The sequence below is a fragment of the Schistosoma haematobium genome, chromosome ZW, assembly GCF_000699445.3.
Source record: "Schistosoma haematobium chromosome ZW, whole genome shotgun sequence".
NCBI classification, from domain to species: domain Eukaryota; kingdom Metazoa; phylum Platyhelminthes; class Trematoda; order Strigeidida; family Schistosomatidae; genus Schistosoma; species Schistosoma haematobium.
This window is the reverse complement of record NC_067195.1, coordinates 37,399,669-37,426,841: the sequence shown is the minus strand read 5'-3', so window position 1 is coordinate 37,426,841 and position 27,173 is coordinate 37,399,669. Positions and strand designations below refer to the sequence as shown.

Here is a 27,173-nt window from a genome sequence, read left to right as displayed (position 1 = left end):
ACCTTCAGGGTCGTTTGCTGTACAAAGTATGTGGTCTAACTTGAGATATTTTCTGGTTGGCATATTTTAATTTTTTAAGGTTTAATTTGATTATGAACTCTTCCGTTTTTGGGTTAAAGTGTCGAAGCACCTCTGTATGACTAAATTCTCGATTCATTCAATGACTTGAAAATGTATTAGTTTTGTTTCCTAAGTGTATTTCAAATACCGAACCTATCACAAAGGAATTCTTTGTACGTTGATTGGCTTTTAAGGCTTTACGGTTATAGGTGCTTGGCACTTATCTGCATGAATAAGTGATTTGTACTGTGATATTGGTTACACTAAACTTCACGCCATGACAACTTCATGATTATTTATTCGTTTAGTGTGTTTTAGGTCATAATCGAGGGTGATGATAAATACAAATATTCGGACATCGATGAGATCTCCTCTTCTACTCCATATACCTAAATACACTTGTTGGTTCGTGCTCTTTAAGGACTGTTTTTATGGTTTTATTTACTTACCCTGATATATACATAGTAAGGTCAGTTACTTTACGTGGTATGGTGAGTCTAAAGTTGCTCCACTGTCTTGTGGATTATTCCTTTAGACAGAAGGCTGCGGGTGTGGCCCCCCCTAAGAAAACCACCTGCTTAGGTCTGGGTCCTCGGGCAATATCACAGCCCATACACGAAATGACAATTAACATTGTAAATACTATTCTTGCTTTAATTAAAATTCAGATAATTCGCATTCATTCGGTAACATTTTTATTCTTTTATATACTACTTCGCTTATCTTCTCTCGTCTATTCTTACTTTGTGTATTCTTATTTTTCGACCTATACAGCAGCTCGCCAATGGCGAACACCCTGTTCTGTCTAAACGATCTCAAGTCACTGGTAGGTCGAGAGTTGAATGATTCTACCGACTACGAATACTGACCCAGTCTTGTTGAAAACACTTATGCGTTCGACAGATATTGTAGTACTAGCCAGACACTTGAATATTCAGATCGGGCATCCAATCACAGGAGAGAGTCTTTTAGGTGGATGATGGGGACTTGCTGGTCCACTCTATTCTTGTTTAACTTTTTCGTTGACGTGCTTTTGGAGATAACACTTTCCTCATCTAAATTTCCAGGGGTTGAACTAAACCGGGAGATTAACTTGTTGACTGAGAATACGCCGATGACATAGTTCTATTTGGTGAGGACGCTGACAAAATGCCGAGTCTTCTGACCACTCTAAGCAACAATGCAAGCATTTTCGGCATGCGATTCTCCCCCTGGAAATGTAAAATGTTGCTTCAGGTTTGGGTTGCATCGACACCCGAACTATTGACAGGGAGTGGAGTAGTTGAGCGTGTCGACTGTTTCACTTGGGAATATGATCAGCCCTTGTGGTCTGGTGTGTGACTAGATCTCAGCACGTATACAGAGGGCTCGACTAGCTTCTGCCAACTTGCGTCATTTATGGCGTAGGCGAGATATCCGTCTATCAACCAAAGGACGTGTTTACTGCGCAGCAGTTCGTTCCGTCCTACTTTATGGCAGTGAAACATGGTCGGTAAGAGTAGAGGATATTCGTAGGTTACTAGTATTTGATCATAGGTGTCTTCGAAACATTACTCGTATATCATGGGACCATCGAGTAAGTAACACAGTTGTTAGGAAAAGGGTACCAGGTAAGGATGGCAAATCAATTGATGAAGTAGTGAAACTTCATCAGTTGAGATGGCTGGGACACGTGTTACGTATGCCATGTTGGTAGGTGTAGACTACCTGGTTGGGATCCTCGAGACGATAGCAACGGATGTTTAAAGACCTTGAATGACATGGCTCAAAATCGTTTGCAATGGCGCAGGTGCATCCACTCTTTGTGTTCTCCCAAATCCTAATCTCCTGATTCCTCTTTGTCTCTTTCTTTTCTCTTCCCAAATTTATTTCACTAGATTATACTCTTTGAATAACATCTCCAAACCCTAATCTTTCCGATTACTACTTATACTCGTACTACCTATACCACAATGGGATTTGAATCGACAACTGCATCTCTGTGCTAATGTGGTATGGCAACTCGCACTGATGTGCGAATGTACGAAGTTCTACGTTGTTGCTGATTGACCGACTGAAATCCTATGATAGCCAGTGATCAACAACTGGTTCATACGCCATTTGTTTCTTTAGGACCCTGGGGCCCGTGTGCGGAATCAGGGTTTTCCAACTCCCTTAGATGGATCCTCCATATCCACCAACCCGGTTAAAGCTTTGAACATTCACTTTTCGTCCTCTCAATTTCGTAAACAACAGTAATGCCGCGGGGAGGTCGTTAGTAGGAATTCCTTGGCAGTGGTTGTACGCACGTGGCCACTTGAGAGCATTTCAAGAGGGAGAGCTGACTCCCCACGTCTGATGCATATACTTCTGTGGTATACATCTTGATTATCTCATCTCTCTGTGCTGATGAACCGACGCGAACACATCTCACGTTATAATTCACCTATGAGTAACTGTATATTAATGACTGTATTGGATAGTTTGTTCAAGCTGGTAGTTATGAAACCACAGTTATATTTTTGCTTGCTCATTTGATTTTTATCATTCTTAAAATTCCTGATCAATATTTGAGAATTTAAATTTAACGAAATACAACTAATCCCAGTGGGTTTAAAAATTCGACGACATACAAACAGGAACTCGAATTTGAAGCACACAGTATGAAATTGTATTGTGTTGTTATTACAGATTTACCCAACATAAAATATTTGATTTTACATTAAATGTATCACTTATTCAATACAATGTCATTTCTACCTACAGCCCCATCTCAAAAGCCGTTTACCTCTATATTCTATAGACGTCATTTTTTTCACGATATCTTTCTAATGGTGTCGGGATCATTAAGCAACTTTTCTTCCGCAGTCAACAAAACTGCAGGTGAGCTTTATTAAGAATTTTATGTTGTAGGATCTGCAAATGCATTATGTGAACTTGTAGAAAAGTCTCAAGACTTTCTGATTCGTAATGTTCACTCATTAGACTTTATTTTGGATGACTTCGATATTGTTAAATTCGGGATTTTACATGCAGCTGTAATGTTAGTTGTCAGCTATTTCATACTTACAGCAGACATGCCAAATATATTTCACAGTCAGTTGTTGATAAAGAGTGGCTAGTAATCCAAACTCAAAACCTCTTCAATCTCTGTAACGCGGAGTCTTTGCAAAAAATTCCATCTTATGGTAGGTATCTGTTTGTAACTAATATGTAGTCCGTGTAATTTCACATGAATTTACGAACTGCCTGATTAATATGGGAATTCCACACAAGGGAATTAGTTGTATGCTCACTGCTATTCACAAACTTCAGAAATGTCCGGGATATCTTACTCCACTGCACTGTGATCTATGCCAGGTAAATGCTTATGTATGTACATGGTGTGCAGCTTGGATTAGCTGCTAAAATGTTTAGTCCCACTCTTCCAATTCTCGATATCGACATTTTAGAAATTGATAAAAGCGTATGTTTTACACGTTTGTGGTAACCAGTTTACGTAGAGTACAGCCCTTGAAGCTAAAGATTATCTCCTATACTTTTACTATGGAGGGATGATTTATGGCGCAGTAAAAAATTGGGAAAGAGGCCTACACTTCTTTGAATTGGTAAATTTGCTGTTCATTTAAAGCATATAATTTTAGTGTTTAATTATCCCTGCCGTATCATCAAGCTGTATTCTGATTGAAGCTGCAAAAAAGATAATATTAATCTCCTTGATATTACATGGGAAAGTGAGTTACTCTATTTTGTACTTTTAATCACATAAAGGTGCTTATTGTATACATTCCAGCTAACTTAATAGCACATAGCCCACAATTCACCTGACGAATACAATAGTTTGTGCCAGTAGCTATTCTTCTTGATTATTAGTGTTACGAATACTTAAAAATCTTTCCGGATACCAACAAACAAATGGCACAGTATTTATGAATACTGGTCTGCTAAATCGAGACCAGTTTTTTTTACCGGAAATTTCCCGTAGAGGGCATTTTACCAACAAATAGGAGAGTTTTACTTATGAAATTTTCAAGTAGCATATTGTTAGTTTGATACTTATTGGTTCTGTATCAAAAAGGTCGTCTTAAACCCGATTGTCTCACTATTTACTAAACCGTGTCAGTAGCATGAATAAAAATATATTGACCAGATTTAAAGTCTGACTAGTATATCGTCCGAACTTTTGTTTACCTAGCCTTCAGGGACACTATGAGTTTACTAATGATACTAACCGGCTCCCCAAATTAAAGTTGGTGGAGATGAGTTCGAACACAGGGACTATCGATTATATTATCCCTACTTCTAAGTGACCATCTGGCTATTATCACTAACATTATCATACAAAGTAAGACCTAAAGCGGAATAAAAAGACTTGTTTCTTATAAACAGGCCAACATACTAATGTTGATATTATATTATGAAACATGAGTGATGTCAAAGAACATTACGATTAGTCTTAAGCATGAAGAGTGCAAACTATATATCTTACAGCGATCACAGCTATGAATAATGGTCCTTAGTTATTGGTGATTACACTTTTGGTGTAATTTGTTGATAATAGGCGATCAGTTTTTCATGGAACCGTTCAATAACGAATCTTTAGGTCTTGTTTTCTGTCATGTGGTTGACTTCAGTTTTCGCTAAGTTTCTAAGCTATTTGAACCAAATTGTACTTATAGTTTGCTACATCTTATTGCCGTTAACTTTTAGTAAGCTTCCTCATATTTCCAATACTTTCAATGCTTCTAGTTCAGTACAGTTCTTGAAACTCCGGTTGCATATTTCATGTCTCCAAGGCCTTGGAAAGTGAGTGTGTTGGTTTTAATCTTCTAATTTTATTATTAGCCATCAGTATGAATATAAGCTTAACGATTTTTTAAAGCAATATGTCTGCGATGATTTCTTTGCCTGAAGATCTGCATATTTTGGTGATTCCATTGTATGAGAACACTATTGGAGTGGAATTTATGATATTCACTAATAACGGCAGATTCTCACCATTAAACAGTTAAGATGCTCACTTTTGCTCTGTTTGCTTGTTTCTTTACGGGAATTAAGTAATGTCTTCAACCGGTACCCACTGATATATACCAAGCTTTTCATATCTATCGTGTGATTCCCCACAGCCATGTTTATACATCTCCTCAGCGTATTAATATGGTAATTGTGTTTAATTACCATAAAAATTATTCCGTTTTCATAACAGTCCTAAGGTTTTTCTTTTTATTTAACAGGTGCAAAGTGCATTCTATGTTTTCAGTCATAGTTTTCAGAAGCAACTGCACTTCAATATTTTAACATTTAAATAACTACTGATTAACAAATACTAGACTGGTGTGGTTGAGTAGATAAATAAGCGCAAACTGAGCATCGAAATTCGTCATACATAGTAATACACGGTCCTAATTTCGAGTACAGGTTTCAGTAACATGGTAAATTCGTTTAGGAAAACTATTAAAAGAAGTACGTTCCTCTAAAATCTTTCTGTCGATAAAATCACAGGACTACATTAATTTGAATCACTCTCAGGTATCCACTCTACACCTGACAGGTGGATAACATATAAGAACAATATTAAATTCTCACCTAGGTTGTTCTGAAGACAACATTTCATCAGTCTCATTACCTTACAGAACCGTAACATCTGTTCGATCGGGGTCAACGAATTTCCTAACAGGTTTATTTTTGATACAATGTAAATGAATATATCCGATAAGAGTAAATCGTCACTTCGATGGTAAATAACTTATAAATCTTTAGTCAGATTCTCGAGTTCACTTCTTTGTTAACATGGTTCATCGATTGACCACAACTTTTATGGGAGCGTATTGTAGAACAAGTTCATGATACAAACCTGTACAGGTCAAGAAATTACAAAATATTAGGTATGTTTTTGAAAATTCAGTGATTCACCGTGGTCCCATTGTTTATATCTACAGTTCTCCGACTACTCAAAAGTTTCAATAAAGTCAGGGATGATTATTCCTGAAAGCATTCAGTCTTATTCTAATAGATGCTGTCATATCAGCGGGTGGTATCGAATCACAACCAAAGAGATCTTGATAAACGAAAACACAGGTGCATGGGTATCTTTGGAATCTCACGTAACTGATGTCGACTGTATTTATACGTTTTCTTTCATATAACCACTCATTCATAGTCATTGCTAACTTCCAAAGTAAGGACAAACGTTGAATGGGCGATTAGAGAGATTAATCCAACGACAGAAGCAGATAAACCAAATTGCTTCTAAACATCGTTTGATAAGATCGATGGGAAAATATTCTAGTTTCTGTGTCTTCTGAGACTCCAATTATATACTGGTTGGCTATCGTGATGGCCCAATTAAGCTATAGTAGTAGTTAGAAAAATTGGTCTTTTAGATACTGCCATGCCAAAAAATGTCGATGGGAAGTGGTAAGACTAAAAGCAACAAACCTATTATCCGAAGGCGAAGTTTTATTGTTGATAGTACTGGGGTTTGATGATTGCGAGATTTTCTTCTTTGATAATCAGCAGCTCCATCAACACTGCCCTTCAACAACAAAAGAAAAGGATTATAAAAAAACTCACCTTCAAACAAACAAACCTCATATCATCCCACATATATCCGTCACCAGGGGCAAAGCTTGAAGGGACGAAGATGTCGGATCAGAAACTCCAAAAGCTGCATGTGACTGGCCTCAAAAAACTCTCGCTTAGACTCTACGGTCACCCTCTAAGTTCTCAAGACAGACCACTATTGACCCAGTTTTCTTTCCAGGCATTTCGTGAATAAATATCTTTCAGTAGCCTGAGAAACCTGAAACTGACAACTGCTCATATACCTCCGACGACACTTGAGCTAATCTTGTTCACGACTAACTCTTATTTCTTAATATGTTTCTATTTGTACCATAAACTCTTTTCCGAATTCGAATTATTTCGCATCTGCTACAAGCTTTTGAATTCATAAAACACATCTTCATCATTTCTGTCTATGCCATCGCCGACTGCATTTTACCTGGTGCTAAAGTTCTTTCTAAATATTTCTCACCTTAAAAAACCAACTCCTTAGGTATTATAATCTTGACTGGTTATTTTAATGCCTGAGTAGATAATCTAAATGGACATAAAGAATACTTAGATAGGTCCTTTGATTTTTCAGTCCAGCGAGCAAATCAAGTTGACTAGTTGCTTCAGTTATTCTCGGACAACGATTTATTTATAACGAAAACCAACTGTAAGCTGATGATCTCCAACATCAAGATAACGATGGACACAAGCAAACCATATCGTTATCAGCCGTTTTTCAAGAGACTTGATAGAGGTTTATCTCTACTTCTAGATCATATGTCTAAATTCCAAAAATAGTCTATCGCCGGCTCGTGTTTGCCTGCACTTACTGGTTGCATGTATGTTTTGAAGTTCAGCAATTCTCAATTGATCAAAAGTGACAAAATGAGTAGGATATTCAACGTCCTCAACTATCGTACTCCGTATTCTAAAATCAAACAATAAAACAAGTACTTAAGCAACGCTGTATTTGTAAATACGAAGTAGACCCAACCACTATTTTGATCTTGACTGAACACTGAACATAGGCTATGCATTCTTTTGAAGAATCTTGAGAAGGAGGAATACCCTGTACGAACGCAAATATCATGATGGGTAAACAACCACGTCAAGTCAGCAGCTATGGTGGAGGGAGAATAGGGAGGTTTGATCGATTTTACTTAGACAAAAAACCTGCTTAACCTAAAGGAGGATCTCATTTGACCTTCGAAAACTGTCTATTTACTGTTTATTTCCAAACAACTTAAGTGGAAAATCAACATTAGTGACTCAAATCTTATCGAGGCTAACAGAATCATAAATAGCTTGTAACTAGGGAGAGCCAGCACATCGTACAGATTATTTCCTAGTGTATGTAAGTACGTCTGTCTAGTTTAATTATTTCACTTGACTGAGGTCCAAGCTACAGTTTGGAAGCTAAAGGTAATCTTATCAGACTGGTGTTTTTCGTTTTGAAGCACACACACCGACCCCCAGTTGTAATATTGCCTCAATCTGAAGGCAGCATTTGACTGCCGCCTATAGTACGAGTATACTGGGCAGCAACTTGGTTTGTCACAGCTTTGAAACCTAATTTTTAAAAGTATGGAAAATTCGTAGGTTACTAGTATTTGATAGTAGACGTCTTCGAGGCATTGCTCGCGTATGTCGAGACCGTCGAATGCGTAATTGTGAGGTTAAACTCAGGTTGCTTGAGAAAGATGGCGAATGGGCTGGTAATATTGTAAATCCTCATCTTCTAAGGTGGTTGGGGCGTGTATTACATATTCTCAACCACCGCCTAATTTAATGTACAATAGTAGCTGGAGTAGCAGTAAATGAGAAGGAAACTGTGGGTGGCTAAACCTAGAAATGGCATCAATCCATCAAGTTATTGACTGTTATGCTCAGCCATATTAGTAGGTCCAGGCCAATCTGGTTAGGGTCCACGTGATAACAGTGATCAGGGTTTGGAGACGTTGGATGTCGTTGCTCAAAACCGTTCACAGTGGCAGAGATGCCTTTACTCGTCACCTTTGCGTAACTCAAGCTTTTGCACTATTTCATGCTTTTTTAATTAGAATCTGTAACTTCTTTTGGATCGTTCTTTCCTGTATCTAGACCTCGTTGTTTGTGGCACTTCTATTATTTCGACATTTTTGCAGTTTTGTTGATTAATTCATTTTATTGGGATAATACAGTACACCAGCTTGCGCTAACGCACGTTTGTGCTAAATTCTGTTGATCATGATCGACTGAATCACCATGAAATTTTAGTTATGTACGGTTTCCAGGTGAACAATGTTCATGTTGTGGTTTGATTTTCCACAATTTACATTGATCCAGACACAATATCATGAAGATACACCCAATTCAGTCCTGTTTTTTTCTTTGAAATCCTTGTATATTTCTATGAGTGGTAATCTAGTATCCTACATTACTGTGTACATCTCTATCTATCTTATGTCTATTTCATTCAGACGATGTTACGCTGTCGCAGAATTTTCAGCTTTCACTTCAGCCCTGTTGTCTAGTTCTCTTAGGGATCATTTATTTGTTGTGTTGGGTCTTATTTTTTTTGACCAGGTTTTCTAGTCGAAATGTTTGCCTTAAAAGTGCTATTTCTCACTGGGAATTCTAGAAGTTGATTTATCCCACTTATCATCAAACTTGGAGAAATTTTATTTGGTGATTGTTTGAGGCCTTCAATTTCACTGCGTTTAAAGAGAAATCTAACAAATTTTCCAGTATTTATTTCCCTAACTAATCACTAAATTTGGTGGGATTTCAACAACAAATTGTGTTTGAATTTTAAGTGTCATTGTCATGCTCATATTACTGTAGGGCTTTGGAAATTCAGTGATGATGATATAAGTTTCAAACTAATAACAAAGAAGAGAGAAATTAGTTCGAAATAATATATCATGTGGCTAAGTTGTCCAAAAATACCCCTAAGTTGGTCGTAAGTTTCATAGAAATGATGATGGGTATGTCTAAAGAAACCTCATGAATATCGTTAACGGTTTTGGTTATTATAAACTGTTTAATAATCCATATAGTGTTGACATACGAATTAGAATATGATTCATTAGTGATTTTTGTTTTTAGTCGTAAGTTTTGCTCTTGTACATAAATTCATCCTTGTCTAATCTGCAAAAACAATTGCTGCGTCATCATTTTTTAAAAAATTTCTGCCTATTTCAGTGCTACTGTCAACCATATTTAGAACTAGCAACAGCATTTCGATCTAACAATCCTGAGGACTTAACTAATTTTGTCGATCTTCATCGAGAATTATTCACAGCTGTAAGTTTTCATACACACGTAAACTGCCAGTCTTTCATGTATAAATAGCGTAAACGTTTAGCAAAGAACGAAGTACACACAAGAAACTAGGAGAGATAGAACTTTCTACCTCTTCAAGTTAATCGCAAGAGTTATTCATCTGAATCAACAGAATTTTCGTAATTGATATTTAATGTCCACTAATTTACGTAAAATTTGTGTTTCATGTTTTTTCCCAAGTCTGTCTTATCTTGTTGTTGAATCGTGCACTTATTCCCCAACCATATTATTAATTTTGCTTGATGAATATAATTCTCAGTTTGATGAGGTAGTATGTTTGTAGTTTATTAGAACTAATTTATACTGAGAATAGGCTATGGCGGATTTCTTAAAAACAAGTTTATGAATATTGTCTGGGTCAGAAACGTGATACATTAAGCATTTTAAAACATCTTCAGGGAACCTTGTGACGAAACCCTCCTGGAGCTTGAAGAAATAGGAAACATAACATCAGATCCTTGACCTGATTAAGGCATAGATGTCTAGGTGAGTGTCGTCATCAATCCGTTTCAAACATGCAAACTTTTTAAATAGTTCCCACATATAAATTTTTTTACAAGATATACTTTTTAATTTTCCAAAATACTTCGAGCGAAACACGAATTATGCATTCATTAGAGCATGAGAGAGGGGCTTGTTTACAAATCTGATATATTCCCAAATATTTTAAGAAAATTAGATTTAGGGGGAAAGCCGATCAAGGCTTTTTGATAAATTAACGTAAGAACGCTCCAATCGGATGAATGGAAATAACTGCATACGTTAAAAAGAGAATCACTGGGTATACTAGCAGCAAATGCGAATAAAGTACAGTTAAAATGCACGTGGATATTTGTTACATAAATATCGTCATATTTATTTGAATGTTTTGGAATACGATTTACAATGAGATTAAATTACTTCAAATTCTGAAACACATTTAGGTCAACACCACCTGATTATCAAGCGAATTCAAATCACAGCACTTTGTATTATTTATTGGCTCATATACTTATTACAGATCTCTGTAATTGGCTGTGAATTACATTGAAACTTCAAACGCCATTGATACTAACAGTGGACCCAAATCAAAGTAGGTTCGAAACTGCTACTTAATAGCTCTAACTCAAACTCCCAACCACTGAGCAACTGTCCCAGTTTCTGTTACTGGAACGATTCTAATGGAAAATCGTAAAATCATGTTTTAATACCAAATAATCGTCATTTAATTAATGTAATCAAGATTCTTTTAACCCAGTCCCATCAAAATTGTGATATATATTCGTGCATGAGAAAAATTCAGTGTAATCGGATTTTCCTGTGAGAGATTTGCAGTGTTGAACTTATTATTTTAGAAGTAGCCTTCTGATGAGCTCCCATTCTTTTTAGTTTGTGTTGTTACTGGGATGGCTTCGCCTAAATGTTACAGTTTCTTGCACAATGATAGGTTGTTATCTTTTTATGTAAAGTCGTATGAATTAGTTAATGCATGTACAAAATATAAGTAGCTCGTTGAGATGTTTGTATATGATGATGATTATCTTGAAAATTACTATGCGCGTTATTCTGACTTCAAAAGAACATATTCACTTGCGTGCTTAGTCTTATTCCTTACTCGAGTGCTGGGCGGTTCGCGATTATTGAAGTACGTATTGGACAAATCTGGAAATTATTTGTTCGTACATTAGACTAAAAAAACACTACTACTTATTCTAGTAGTTCAGAAATTTAAGTGGGCTTGTATTCTGTGTTCGACTTCTCTATCTTTAACACATTGTGTCAAGAATCTTCTTAAATTTTCTACTTGTTATTTTTGGTTTTTTAGTTTTTTTTATTGGAAACACCTAGATTGTAGTAGTTGTTTTATATACCTCTTTTTAAGCTAACATTGTTTCCGTTTTACAATAGGATTTCAACTTCGGACTTGTAAAACAAGTGATAAAGTGCCATGGAAAATTTCGTATCCAGAGCTTAACAAAAGTAGGTTAAATTTGTGCACACATTCGGTCACACCAACTAAATGTATTTGGTGTTTTACACACGAAGCATATTCATGGTCTTGCATTTTGTTTTACATTTTAATATCATTTCGGGAAATATAAATATTTCATGTATGATAAACCCCTCTGAACTGCAAAAAATTCCAAAGATACTTCGTGGAACTATGTAATATAACAAGAACGCTCCCTCATTATTGTTTGGTGTACTTAGTGAAATATTATTGTTTGCATTTTGAACACAATATTATCCACAGATGAAGGTGATCACTACTCAGTTGGTATAAACCTAACTACTGGCACCAACTTCAAACCTGATCTTACCCACCCCGCGTTCAATAGTTGTTTAGCGATCTTACGAGCTCTTTATTTTCATCATTGATTAGTTCTGTTTTATCTTAATACTACACTACTATAACTACTTTGTTGCTTGAATTTTTTGTGCGTTGATTGTACTTCTATTTTAAAATCACACTCATTAATGTAACCGAAGGACCTGTATTATTACCAAGGTTAAACTTAATAATTCCAAACGTATTGAGCATTCTGTGGAAGTTAATGGTTGAATTCATGAGTAGATTTAAGCTAGACCAAAGTGGGAAGCACTGGATGACCGTTTCGCACAAGTATGGGACTCCTCAGCAGCGCGCATCCATGATCTCGTACTCGGAACTCCGGTCTCGTGCGCGAACGCTTAACCTCTAGACCCTTGTGCTGACAAACCACGATTCTGAGAACAATCATCATGTGCTAATTTTGATTGATATCAATATATATTTCCTGGAGTCCGAGTGAGAAACTGGGACCAGTGGATTTCAACCGAGTCTGTTGTGCGGCAGCTACTCACTAGTGGACGGTCGCACAATACCGTGGATTGGTTGAAGTCAGACATTAACACCGTCGGATGCCGACCCAGTGGTCTAGAGGTTAGGCGTTCGCGTGCGAGTCTGAAAGTCTTGGATTCGAGTCCAGCGCTTCCGGGTTCTCCATTTTGGTCTAACTTAAACCCGCTCATGAATTCAACCATTAAATTACTACGGTTTCCACAAACCCTTATTCTGTGGAATGTTTATAGTAAAATATATTTGTGATGTCCCAGTTGGTAGGAATTGAATTTTTATTACTCGGTGTAAACCACTTCAGGGAACAAATCTCCTTTTGTTAATCAATAATAAATCAGATGCAATATCATAGGTTGGTATTGTAACTGTATTATACCTTCAGAGCACAACAGAAATCCAACAAACCCACAAATCACTGAGGCTTTTTATGTCACATCTAACACTATTCGAAATATTTTAGTTAATATAAAAGATAAAATCCCCATCAGCTTAACATAAAATTGTGTCTACAGATTGCGATGCTTTCTGTGTTGAAAAGTCTCGTGAAATTACAGCTCTGTTTTCTTTTTACACTTAATCTTTTTTACTGATAATTACTACTACTGCCAATTCTTCAGAGTAAATAATTGAGTGAATTTGGTCTTTTGGTTTCCCACATTAGACTTTGTGGATGAAATGTCAGTTACCTCAATGAAGAGGTCATTCGAGCAAAAGTAATTGCAGTCTTTTTTTAATCAACTTCTCCTTCATACTTATTAGCAGCTACGAAAACATCATAACCCTATGACACAAAGTTGTGCTTATGAACAGTTGCATTAATCCTATTCCTGTGACAAAGTGTGCGAATCATCTAATGCAATGTTGCATGTGTACAGTTTGCTTCTAGTTTTCGTACTATGGCTGTGATCAAAATACGAATATGATTGCTAAAATACAGTCAATCATTACTAATCCTTCATCATTTCACAGTACGGGCATAAATCTGTCAGGTCTTAGGTTCGTTTTGTCATTTATCCCATTTAGATAACGAAATGTCATGTAAATCGTAAATAAGAAATTTTTTGTGGTTATTTTAACGTACGTAAGGATTGTTTAAGTTTTACCACACGGTATTAATTAAACTAATCCATTCCGTTAAATGATTGGGTTTTCAATGTTATCATTATCTTCTGAATGTAAGTTATTTTATTGATGTATTCTTAATAAGCTCTTGATTTATTTGCAGCTTTTTTAAAGCAAGACTGTGCGATTTCCACTAATATTCTTACCGTAACGGTGTAGCACTTACGTCCTATAATTGTAGTTCTCATGTTATTTTGATTTCAAAGCATAACTTTGTTATGATCTCTCCTATTACGACCCACCTACTCATTAAATTAGTATTGTTCGGACTCTTTACTTCACTCAACAAATCCGTAAACCAGAACATGATCGAACAGGAACTTAATTAGGTTCCAAATAAACACGGCTATTTGTTAGCCAATCAGCGTGCCCCAACGCGATCTTGCACGGGACGTGCCGTATTGACCTAATCTATCTCCCGCTAACATTCATCTTTTGGGGCTTTAATTTTTTTATAGTCCCTTTTTACTTGAAAATAATAGAAACCATCCTTTTCGATTCATTCAATTGGTAGACTTTTATGACACTATCCCTGACCGATGTTGCCATGCGTATAAAACTTTCGGGAACCCAAGAAGCGGAGAAACAGATCTTAGATATGGTAAGTACAATTTCAGAATAACTGCAGCAGTAGTAAATTAATAATAATTGTTATTATCTAGATGTGTCTAAAAATTTGACCACAAAATACTGTTCAATTCAGAACTAAGCACATGTAAGTAACGTGAAACTATTAATGCGTAATCTAATTGTGTTCGAGCATTCTTTAAAGATCAGGTCTTCATTGCTTTTCAGTTTTAGATTGAGATAAAGTTTACCTTATCCGAAAAAAGTCCATTTTTAACTTCTGAAAGTACTATTGATATACAGATTATTGGAATAAAATTTCATTTTCCAGTTGCACTACATCTTATGGAATAAAATTTCAGATTACTATGTCACATCACGAACGCCTAAGCACTTCGACTAGCAATAGACGCACCTTTCGTAATAAATATCTTTTCATACTAAGTTACACCACATTGGAGCGAATTTTGTTCTATAGCTTATTTAAATTGAAGGCACCTAAATGACACATTGACGATTGCTTTTCACCGAGGTGATTTGTAGTAATTGTAATATGATTTGTTGTTAAACACTAAATATACTTCAGCATCTTCATGAGTTTCCGACTGTACTCCCATAACAAAGCACATCGTAAATAGCTTCGTTTTCCTATTTGTACTTGCTTTTTCCGCAAAGTGGACTAGCAAGAGTTTTATTCTGACGAACTAGAACTTAATTTGCGTAGTCAGATTGTACATTTGACAAAAGCAGATTATGTGGTGCTCACAATGTTCAGGAGGTTCGTTGTTCTCGACGCGTGAAATCCAAACAATACTTTTTTTGGCGAAAATGCCTGGCACTCTAAGTGAAGATCCCATGTACATTCATGTGTGAGTTTATGACTAAACAACCAGTTTTTCCATTTAAATAAAACTGTTAGTGCATAAAAAATATTTAGAACATATCGTCAATATTTACATGTTTTGAAATAATGACAAATTCTCTATTTTTATTGATACATCTCATATTAGATTAATTCAAAAGCAATTTTTGCTAACATTGATCAACAAAATGGGACTGTTCATTTCCTAGATGATCCCGAGCAGTATGACTCGATCAAAATGCTTCGAATTCTTCAGGAAAAAGCAAGTTATTATTTGATACGATCGACTTTCAGTTGACTGATGTGACATGATTTAACTCCTAAACTAATGTCAATTTCAAGTTGTTCAGATCTTGTGTTACTAGATATAACCAAGGACTAGATAAAATCAAGTGGTATGCAAAAGATGTGGAGTATTAGCAAAGTTAGCGATATTAATACTAAAATGTATTTGGGGAACAAAAGTTCGACTGAATTTAGTGATAAGCACTAGTGTCATAGGTTTCTGATGCAACTGCATGTTTGAACGTTATTCCCACCAATTAGACAAATCTATGCTAGCTAACACTGAACTTCAAAGCAATAAATGTATGTTGAATGACCTCAACCTCAATAGACAACCTAAGATTTCTACGTTTTACGCAGCGCTAAACTTAGTATCGCTTCGAGAATATCGATGATCGGATTCTACCCACATATAGGTCTTTTTTGTTTACAACGGTAGAGGGAACAGTTGGGAGACTAAAATGTTACTTCCACTATGACCAAAAACCAGTTCGCAATAGTCCAGCAAATAAAGGAAGCCACGTTCATCAAAAACATCTATTCACTCACACAATGGGGTTCAAAAGACTACGTTTTTAGGCACCCTCTTCATCAAATAAAATTGCCTTATCTGCATACATTAGGAAAGTGAATAGCCCTGACAAACGCTACTTTAGTTTCTCAGTATATATAAAAATTCCACGCTTTAACTTGACCAAGTTTTTAAGAATACCATCAAAAAATTACCGTCCTAATGCCAGTAGACCGCCACAGTGGTGATGTGGCTAGTATATTTACATTCCGAGACCTGGAGATGAAGTAAAGATATGATCGCCTGTTTCGAGATTCGATCATGACTCAGTGATCTAGATTTTTAATCATTCCTGGACGAATGTGAACAGGTTTCTAGTGTTTCTACTACCTCTTCTATTACTTTCGTTTTTCGTCTTAACTCATTACTGCTTGCCATCATTGTGAATGTATTTTCAAGTGCCCTACTTTCATTATCTTTTTCAAAACCTGCCCATGAATCTCCGAGCATTTATCACTTTAGTAGTCTTTTTATACCTTCTAGGCTAGCGAATAACACTACTCAAGATTTACTCCGCACACTTCATAACACAGGGCAGGGATAAAGACGAAAATAACCACACTAACACCAACAAAAAACTAAGAATGAACAAGAGACCAGAATTTTTTATTAAAATCAGGTGTGGCATTTCCAGTTTTTCAGTCTTTATTCTTCAGTTTTTATTAAAAATAAACTGAATGGACTGCTTTATCATGTGAAAATGCAATATTAGATGGACAAGTAGACACTGAAATCTCTAAATATGCGATCTATATTTGTTAGAAAACAAACGAATTATTCGTCAAGATAATTTACTTTTTTTGGATTTGCTTGATTTTTGTAAATATTTTCATATTTGTACGTTTTTTAGATAACAGAATGTGTGAATTTGGAGAAGCATTTTATGCAGTTAACTGACCGGCTAGTGACAAATCCAAACTATGCTAAACGAGTACGTTAGCGTTACATTTTATTTAGTACAAATTAGAGATCATTTTTACTTATAATGGACATGGTTCTATGTATTGTTATATTAACCAAATGTACACAACTCATTCGTACATTATTAAACTTCAAACCATATATTGCTAGTTATTTAGAGATTAATAAATCTGTCTACCACAAATAGGTTCTAATACAAACTTTATTCTCAATCCATGTAGCTGAAGGGTAAACTAATATTAATTATGTCACATTTTTACTTGAGCTGATGGTTCTGATACGTTTGAACGGATATATTCATATGAGTAATTTGGTACCTCATAAATTTAGACATTGGGACAAAAATCTTTCTAAATAACTGACTCTTTTATAAATATGTTTACAAAACATCATTCTTTAGTTCAGCTAACTGGCTACAAAAAACGATTTTCTGTGGTATTCTTTTGCACTAAGCATTCAAATTACAACTAAATAAGACTCCTAGAGTTAGTATTTCAGATTGAGGCGTTAGAAAATGCAAACCCATAAAATCCTGCAAATTCTCTTGCCTTTCTGTACTTTCCTGTAGCTTACGATTTACGAACACGTAAGTCTTAGATACTAGGTTTTTAAGCATGTAACCACATATGCGTTAACGTTTGTCGACATCTTTTGTGAAGTTAATATCACGGTTTTTCACTTGATATCAAAGCTGTTTGACTGTTTAATATTGGTTCGACAAACCATTCATTCATATAAGAATATATATATATATATAAGTAGCTTTACATGTTTGCCTTCTTCTTTAGATGATCGAGCTGGAAACCAAGGCAGCGAAATCTGCGGGCCAGTATTGAACTCGAACAAAAATGAAGAGTGATGTTGCTTGCATTTTTATTCAGTACTTGTGAATTTAGCGTGCCTTCCTGAAATGGAAAATAAAATTAAAAAGTCACTACGCTCGAATATCCATTTCATTGTAATATTTTCGTAGTGTCTTTACACAACTCAGAATATTCTGTAAATGTGTGCATCAAAGAAAACGTAGAGTTTAGAAATAATTCTAGACAAGTCATAATTATTATGTTTGGGACTAACGGTCGAAATCAATTTACAGGTAAGTAGAAACTAGTCGAGAAGCTTGTTCGATCTGGTTATTTTATCAGTACCGATGATTTAAACGCGTATACTTAATTTCAACAATGCTAAATATCAATGGTATGACGCAAGGATTTTCAAATCATTCCACAAGAAAGCGACAGTCAGTATCGTAGAGGATAATATCGATATTTGCAGGTCTTTATATCGTTCGTTTAAAAGATCTGTTGAAAAGCTTTATTGTTAACTGACATTCGTCCAGCCACCCACAGCATCACTTAACTCAAGGAGTACGCGTTCGTATACTATGGAATACATTTTTTAGATTTTTGAACAGTGCAAAAGTAATCACCTTTGAAATATATATACAGTACTTGTTGCTTTCAATAAACACAGAAATAAGTAAAACCGCTTATTGTGACCAATTTTCATACAAAAATTACTCACCAAATAGGCTTCTTGCGTGCTTTTCTTTGGCCTGGTTGTTTACGTTCCGCAAACCGGTTATCCTGAGACAATAAACCAGTTACCAATAGTCTATTTTTCCCCTGATCTATCGGAAGCATTGAGGCCAAACACCTGGCTATCGCCAAACGAAGAGCATTCGCTAAACTGCTCGAACCGTCCCCGCTTACTGTAGCAATTATGTCTACTTTACCAACAGTATCTGAAAAAGTGAAGAGGTTTCTATATACTAAAATTGCATTCAGAGTTCGTGCGACATATATTGTAGCAATCATTCCAAAATCTAATAAGCTCTCACAGCTTTAGAATTCATAGGATCTGATGACAATTATAAGGAGTCTAACACTGACATTTCGCTAATCATGTGACGCAGCCGATGTGATTCCCAGAAAATAAGCGGAATGATTTTGGTATTCCCTTGCAACACCTCTTTTTTCATACACTAAATTTAGGTACGTGTAATGTATGTTCTAGACAATTGTTATAAAAATCCTAGTGGTATGTGTGAGCAGATATTATCAGGCTGTTTCCCATCATAGGGAATGTATTAAATTATTTGTGTTGGTTGAGTGAAAACTGTACCAACAAATCCATTTCTGGCTTGTACCGTAAATACTTATTGTATTAGGAATGTTTATGTGCAGTCTAAAGGTTGCTGCCATTGGTTCTTTTCCTTTACGAACAATCAGGTGCAACAAATATAACCCAATATGACTGGGAAGTTATTTACTTCAGAGTAAATCTTTGCATCCTTTAACTCTCCCAGGATTTGAACAAAGTAGTAAAGGAAATTGATGTGTGGACGAGAATGATAATGATTGGTTGTCTCCAAAAATTAGGCATGTAGATAGTCTGACAGGCCTTAGATAAGTTATATATGCCCCTATCCTTATTATTGAGTGTTCATTGTTGTTGGATTGTATCGCGTTTTGGTGTGGAATATATTTAGGTCCTAGTCAGGCTAAGCACGTGTTCTTGATCTGAGTTGTGTTGAAGTCCTGTAGAATAGACACTGGAAGGGGATCTAGTGTAGATATTCGTCTAAGGTAAATTAACGTCCCATATGTGTAGGTGAAGTAAAACCGAGCGTTATAACAAAAATATTTACGAAATACGACGAATTCGTTGCTTTCTGTTCAGTTATGTCCAAGCTAAGAATGTTAGTTATTTCCAATTATTAACATATTGTTCAATTTGAAAAAATTGAGTGTCAATAACAATCCAGTTGTTCGTAGTGTGAAAGAAGTTAAAGATGAAATTGATCTCGGTCATTAGTTTTCTCTGCCATAAACTAGGACAATGGTTAGCTAACAAACTAAAACCAGTTTGTGAAGAGTTGGCTGTATGAAGTTTATTGGAAACTTGAATTCGCAAAAGTACGAGATCAAATAAACTTATGGTCTCATAAGTTGTACATTAATTGTTTACCAGTATCCTTTTGGAGTAGATAACTTACACTACTAGCCAATATTCATAAGGTATATCCACACCATAATTACAGCCCAAACTGTGCAGTTTTAACCCAACAATACATTATATCGACAAGCAGGCTATGGGAAGTCCTTTGGGATCACGACCCTTGCTGAATGATTCGTGGCAGATTTGGAAAAGACAAAATCGTTAACTGTTATCAATGAGATTTCATTTTATGTTAGATATGTTAATGACACTTGTGCAGCAATATAAATCCACCAAATGACATATTCGAAGCCTTCAATAAAGTCCATCTTTATATTGAATTTACAATGGAATATGAAACAGATGTATCCCATTTCCTTAGTTAAAGTATCCCTCAATCAGATGATGGGACATTCCAGAGGTACTTATTTGTGTCGCAGAGAAAATTGGAGTGACCAGTGCCTGAAATTACACAGCCTTTGCTCTATTAACCATAAGTATGGGTTAGGGGAAACGTTTTACCAAACCCAAGTTGTTTTCACTTGAAAAACCCAAAAAGAAACATATGGAAATAAATAATTGCCTGCACAGAAAACAGTACTAAAATAAGACGGAAACTTACAAACGCGAAAAGACAATTTTTGTTCGGTTGTGATTGAAAGGTGATCAAATCATAAGTAAAATTAATCAAACAGCCTGAAAGGTATATTTCTGCTGCGAAACTGATTTCATTTCACACAGTACTAACCAGTTGCATAAACGAAAACAGACAAACATGCATATATCATGTTGCATGTATATCGGAAGGATGGAGGGGCTACTCGTTTAACTAAAGCAAATCGGAGAAGGCAAGGGAGTCAACTCGATTTGACCAAACGTAAATCAATATTTATAGCCAGATTGAAGTAAGCTACAGACATGTGATGAGTAGGCTAAGATGTGCATATACATCGCTCATTTGAAAGGTCAGAATAAATAGGCCAATAAGTGACAAGGTCAAAACGTGCATTATACTAAGCGGTAATTGTTCTCAGTAATTTAGGTCTATCATCCTCAACTACTTTCACGCCACCACAGTTCATTTCTTCAAATTGAACAATATAATAATAAATGTTAGTAATTAAAATTATTAGCTTGATCATAAATGAAGAGCAAACAATGGATTCGATGTATTCTGCAGACAGTCATATCTCCTAAGTTGAGCTTTGTGAAGAAAACCCGTAGCATGAAACTCAGGGGTTCCTAACAATTTCAGTCCACTTCCGTTGGCCCATTAGGGAATTTTGCCTTTGATAATTCTCATGTGTTGAGTTGCTTAAAGCCGACTGCTACTTCACCATTAAATTTAGAAGTAGATTTGTTTTATTTTATTGTCTTGTTTTTTTTTTATTTACCGTAAACTGTGTAGTTTTTGGAATAAATTTTAAAAAGCTATGTGATAAATGTATTTGCTCTGTGGTAATAGTTATACACTACTTTGTGTTTGAGCTCGGATTGGCGTCAAAATAAAAGCATATAGAAATAGTCTCATTAGACGATTGTCAACTGAGAGTAATAAGTATATATCCAAATGATTGTACTGCTTGATCGTCTACTTTCCAAGATTTGAAGAGAAGTGGTTGGGAATTATAAATTGACTTGGTTTTAGCTCGACTTCTGATCACATTAGTTCACATAGAAGGATAGAGATTTGTGCTTCTTAACCTCAAATGTCACCAAACATTTCACTGGGACTCGTAGAGAGCGAACCAGTTAAACTCGTAAGTTGATGAGATTGTAAATCTTCATTGACTGAGATGGCTGGGCCACGCGTTACGTATGCCCGAACACCGTTTACCACGACGCGCAATGCTGGCCAGTGATGGGAATGGTTGGAAGAAAGTTAGGGGTGGCCAAACCAAAACGTGGCATCCGTGCTTGAATTCACTACTGGTCTGAGCCGTGTTGGTAGATGCAGACTACTTGGTTGGTGTTCGCGTGACTGTCGTAACCAATGGTTGGAGACTCTGGGTGACATGGCTCAGAATCGATCACAATGGCGTCGGCGTATACACTCTTCGTCTTCCCTCAAACCGTGAGATTAAAATTGCTTTATACCTTACTTTCTACCGACTAATTCTTTCTTCCTGTGCTATATCCTTAGACACAATCTTTTTTATACACTACTACCAGTGAAGTATCTGCTTTTATGAATTTGGTGTTCATCTTGTTGTGCTAATGAGATGTGGCAACTTGTACCGATACATATATGCGCCTGGTCCTACATTGTATTTGACTGCACAAAATGGGAACAAAAGAAAACAGAAAAGCGACACAATGTCGAGTGGAAACGACTGTTACCAAATAATTGTGAATATAATTTGATGCGATATTTTTTTCGGTTTTGATTACCATTTAATTTGTGTGTGAGTTATGATACTGTCCGTTTGCTCAAACTGTAGCACATGGTTTTCTTAGGGAGCCTGTCCCCAAATCCTTGACCTAGAAGTCTAATCCACCAGACAATATAACGTTATGAGATGCAGTAACGTGGTAGCTGGTCACCAACAATAGGTTCATACGCCATTTGATCTCTCAGAATCCTGGAGCTTAAGTGCACTATTGTTTTGGAATCAGGGATTCCTAACCATCCTAATTTGAATACTCCGTACCCACTAGCCCGGTTTAAGCACCAGACTCTGGCTGTTCATCCTCTCAGTTAATTAGGCGACACCCTGCTGCGAGACGCCAGTTAGTGAGAATTCCCTAGTAGAGACTATATACACGCGGCCATATGAGAGCATTTAAAGAGGAGCGGTATTTCTCCACTCTTGGCTGTACCAAGGCTGCAAGTAGTTAGAGAAACAGGATTTTTCCCTAAATAATTCTATTATATATCACTTGGATCTTCAAAAACGCAATCCAAAGTAAAATATTTAAAAACTTGCTTGTTTGCTGTAAAGGGAATACTATTTGTTCTCGATTTCCAAGCTCAGGAAATATTTCTAGAAGTCGTGCTCCGTTTACAGTGAAGTCACCAGTGCCAGGTATGTATAGTGTTACTTCAGCAAGCGAGTTTTTCTTTTGACCGAATGCTTGGACACATTTTCTGTTTGTTACTGAGTCCATAAATGGCTAAAAAGTCAATTTGTCTGACATAATTAAACCAACCTCGGGAAGTTTAATTTCTGAAGTAGGACCGCATATTTGGGCTTTGTAATGCTGAATAAATTCTTCCACCAAATACGACAATGGGTGTTCTGATAAACGCTTCATTAAAACTAACCACTGTTTATACTGTCACAATTATAACATAATATATCTGGACAAATACTCAATACCTGTGCATCCGATATGGTTTCGTTAATCATTTTCATGAGATTTATTTTCGACATAAAGTCGCTTGACGTCGCATAACTGAAAGCGAAAGCAAGTGGGTAGTTGATTAGCAAAGTAACTAAGGTCAAACATTTTAAGTACAATCAAATTGTAAAAAGATGTTTGTAAAGCGGCGATCGTTGGGTGATTTCAACTCAGATATTTATCAGTTGCAAATGACTGCTTCTAACCAATGATGACGAGTCACTGCCCGGTTGAAAATTGTATGCTTCCACCAAATACGAGTACTGAAGCAGTTTTTCTGAAACCACGTGCACCATTCGAACTGGCTGCTCTCAAAGTCCGCACACTTATGCAGGTCGGACAACTGATAGGGCTCGCTATGTCTTTGGAAAGTCTTAATATAGACGTTTGTTGTCTATCCGAGAACCCTATTCAAGACTCTGGTGAATTACTACTCCGTCGACGTCTTGTACGATGGGCAGAATTCTTCGAAGGGCAGTCCAACTGGCCTGCTCCTCCGGCAACATCAATCAGACTGTTCTGTCCTCCATGGTCGCTGACGACTGATCCACCAAATCAGGCGGAAGTCCGCAAGGAACTCCACCTCTTGAAGCGCTACAAATTACCTGGCCCAAATGACTTACCTCCGGCTCTTTTTAAAGATGGTGGTGACTTTCTGACTAAGGAACTGACGACGTTGTTTACAAAGTTTTGGGAGCTAGAGAGTGTACCAACGTCATGGAATGAGGCGTTAGTTGTCACTATCTTTAAAAAGGGTTCACATCGTTCCTGTAACAACTATCGGGGGATAAGTCTACTTCCGATTGCGTCCAAGCTATTGGCTTCCGTCATACTTCGTAGATTGTTCAGAACCCGAGAAAGATTGACTCGGGAAGAGCAGGCTGGTTTTCGTTCTGGTCGAGGATGCATTGATCATATCTTCGCTCTCCGCCAAATGTTAGAACACCGTCATACTTATCACAGGTCAACAATCGTAGTGTGTAGTGTAAAGGCTCTTTACTCGAACACTACTAGTCGAGTCAGAGCTTATGGCGAACTGTCATCTACTTTTGCAACCTCAAGTGGTGTCCGTCAAGGCTGTCCACTTTCCCTGTTTTTGTTTAACTTCATCATAGATCTACTGATGGAAATAACTTTCTCGTCAACTGAGTTCTCGGGTACTGATCTCCTACCAGGAGGTCCACTTATCGACTTAGAATACGCAGATGACATAGTCCTGTTTGGTGAAGACGCTGACAAAATGCAGAGTCTTCTGGTAGCACTGAGCAACAATGCCAGAATGTTTGGAATGTGCTTCTCTCCCTCTAAATGCAAGTTGTTGCTTCAGGACTGGTCTGCGTCAACACCTGAACTAAGGATAGGGAGTGAAGTAGTCGAACGCGTTGACAACTTCACTTACCTTGGAAGTCTGATCAGCCCTAACGGGTTGGTGTCTGACGAAATCTCAGCACGGATTCGAAAAGCTCGTTTGGCTTTTGCCAACTTACGTCACCTATGGCAAAGGCGAGATATCCGTCTATCAATAAAAGGACGAGTATATTGCACAGCAGTTCGTTCCGTTCTATTTTACGGCAGCGAAACATGGCCATTAAGAGTAGAAGACACTCGTAAGCTACTAGTATTTGACCACAGATGCCTCAGAAATATTGCTGGCGCCTGCTGGGATCACTGGGTAAGTAATAGTTTGGTTAGACACAGGGTATTAGGAAATGATGGTAAATCAGTTGATGAGGTTATGAATCTTCATCGACTGAGATGGTTGGGCCACGTGTTACGTATGCCTGAATAACGATTACCACGACGTGCAATGCTATCCGGTATTGGAGATGGTTGGAAGAAAGTTAGGGGCGGCCAAACCAAAACGTGGCATCAGTGCTTGAAGTCACTAACCTCTAGTCTGAGCCATGTTGGGAGATGCAGACTACTTGGTTGGGGTCCGCGTGACTATCGTAACCAATGGTTGGAGACTCTTTGTGACATGGCTCAGAATCGATCACAATGGCGTCGGTGTATACACTCCCTGTCTTCCCTTAAACTAAGAGATTAAAATCGCTTCATGCCTTTCTTCCTACGAACCAGTTTTTTCTTCTTGTACTATATCTCTATATGCAATCTTTCTCTTATATATTACCACCTTTGACCTAACCACTGCTATGAATCCGGTGTCCATCTTGTGTGCTGATGCGGTATGGCAACCTGGAGTGATGCACATGTGCCTGGTCCTACGTTGTAGCTGACTGACTGACTAAGGACAGTATCTCACTATAATTTACCGATTATTTCTCTATTTTTCGTTAAATATTCTTAGGTTCATGCCTGGAGGCATCGGTGATCCACCGCCACTAGATACGGAAGCCCGTTGAGCAAAAGCTTCTTCTAGAACCATTTGACATTATTAAACGATTGACTTAGCCAAGAACTTGCTGTGTTCAAGCGACTGGACTTGACTAGTGAAAACGTACGCGTAGTACGTCTTTAAACTTTCCTCCACGTTTATAATTGTAAACCGAAAGCAAAGCGTTGTAATTAGAGACTTTACGACTGAGCGTCGTGAATTCCTAAGTTCATTTTCACTGTAACGTCGCATCAAATTCTGTTACATCAACTTCATCACTTAAGTAGGAAGCCATGTTGGCTCAAATAATAGGCACTAGAAAGGATAAAAAGCTCATTATGGTACGTATGCATTGCATAGAATTATATACAAGTTATTTTAACACCTGTTGGTGACATACCCCAAACGACTACAAAAAAGTACATTACTGGAAGAAATAAAGGGCTCAGATGGTCTCAAACCTTAATATCTGAAAATCAAATTATAAAAATGAGTGAGAGTACATTCAATGATGCTGAAGACAGTCAGAGAAAAATCTAGATAGGTGTGAAACTATTCCACTAAGTATACATATTGTGACTCAATAATCAGAAAAGCATCTAAAACCTACTGTACTTCTTTCAATGTGGGTTTAACAGTCGTCCTGTTAAAATAAGACTGATCGGAGTGAAGTTTTATTTCTTCCAGTTTGTAAATCGCTTCCTAAGGGTATTGTTACCAGAGATTTATTCTTACGTTCATGATTTTGTGGAAGTTTTGGTGTGTCGTGTAAAAGTAACTATTAAGTGGTCTGCCATTTACATCACACTGCAATTCTAAACGAGTGTCATTAAAAGACTGATAACTAACGCTTTTGCGGTGGAAACACTAGGTGTGGTTCCTACAATTTTTTTAAAATTAGACAAACGTATCTTTACTTTAAAGACAGGACGTGCACGTTTAGCATACAACGAGGACGGAAGCAGATACTCAATAGCCTCATTGACCTGCTCAGGTGTGAAATGGACAGGGTCATAACCCATAATTTGAGCAAGGAACTTTCTTCCATTTTCATATTCTTTCTTTTCGATACTAAGTATCATTTCTGAAATTCACTGTAGTGAGTTACATTAAAAACATACCGTTTTTCTCAATATTTTTCAGATAACTCTTAACAGAATTGATCTTGCTTGAGTTTTGGATTCCTAACGATAAACTTCTGGCTCCGTCAAAAGCTTGAAAACATCTACCGAAAGCAGATAATGTAGTAAGACGATGTAGCGCAAACATCGTCCCGCTGCCTGAGGTCATACCGCGACGTTTCACACAAAGTAATTCAATAAACAATATCTTTGTGGCGAATATTTATAGACTGATCAATTTCTTCGCCCTCGCTTCGTGATCTTGGGGTGCGGTTTCAAGTTGATCATTACATACAATATGTATGTTCTATTAGTTTAGACGCACGGATACTAGAGGATTTGTTAATAATTCGAGAAGTTTAATACTATCT

At 36.8% G+C, this 27,173-nt stretch overlaps 2 protein-coding genes across 3 annotated transcripts; one reads left to right on the top strand and one right to left on the bottom strand.

Annotated features, from left to right (window-relative positions):
• On the top strand, positions 1-18,050 carry COPS3_1 (COP9 signalosome complex subunit 3). Of its 2 annotated transcripts, none has more exons than XM_051218739.1 (13): positions 1-26; positions 2,806-3,082; positions 3,115-3,399; positions 3,431-3,505; positions 3,543-3,647; positions 3,684-3,773; positions 4,789-4,845; positions 9,778-9,879; positions 11,806-11,877; positions 14,373-14,459; positions 15,436-15,549; positions 16,994-17,074; positions 17,853-18,050. In XM_051218739.1, exons 3-13 carry the CDS (start codon positions 3,298-3,300, stop codon positions 17,898-17,900), a joined length of 933 nt encoding a protein of 310 aa, XP_051071312.1. In that variant the 5' UTR covers positions 1-26; positions 2,806-3,082; positions 3,115-3,297; the 3' UTR covers positions 17,901-18,050. The 2 variants fall into 2 exon arrangements, with proteins under 2 accessions (XP_051071312.1, XP_051071313.1); XM_051218738.1 differs by having other exon boundaries at positions 2,843-3,082; positions 17,853-18,009.
• On the bottom strand, positions 17,957-26,971 carry MRPS9 (37S ribosomal protein S9, mitochondrial; the record flags this gene model as incomplete). Its single annotated transcript, XM_051218737.1, has 10 exons — positions 17,957-17,969; positions 18,589-18,808; positions 22,932-23,118; positions 23,155-23,280; positions 23,325-23,400; positions 26,292-26,383; positions 26,417-26,496; positions 26,531-26,561; positions 26,599-26,765; positions 26,803-26,971. 10 exons carry the CDS (start codon positions 26,969-26,971, stop codon positions 17,957-17,959), a joined length of 1,161 nt encoding a protein of 386 aa, XP_051071311.1.
• Positions 26,972-27,173: the final 202 nt, after the last annotated feature.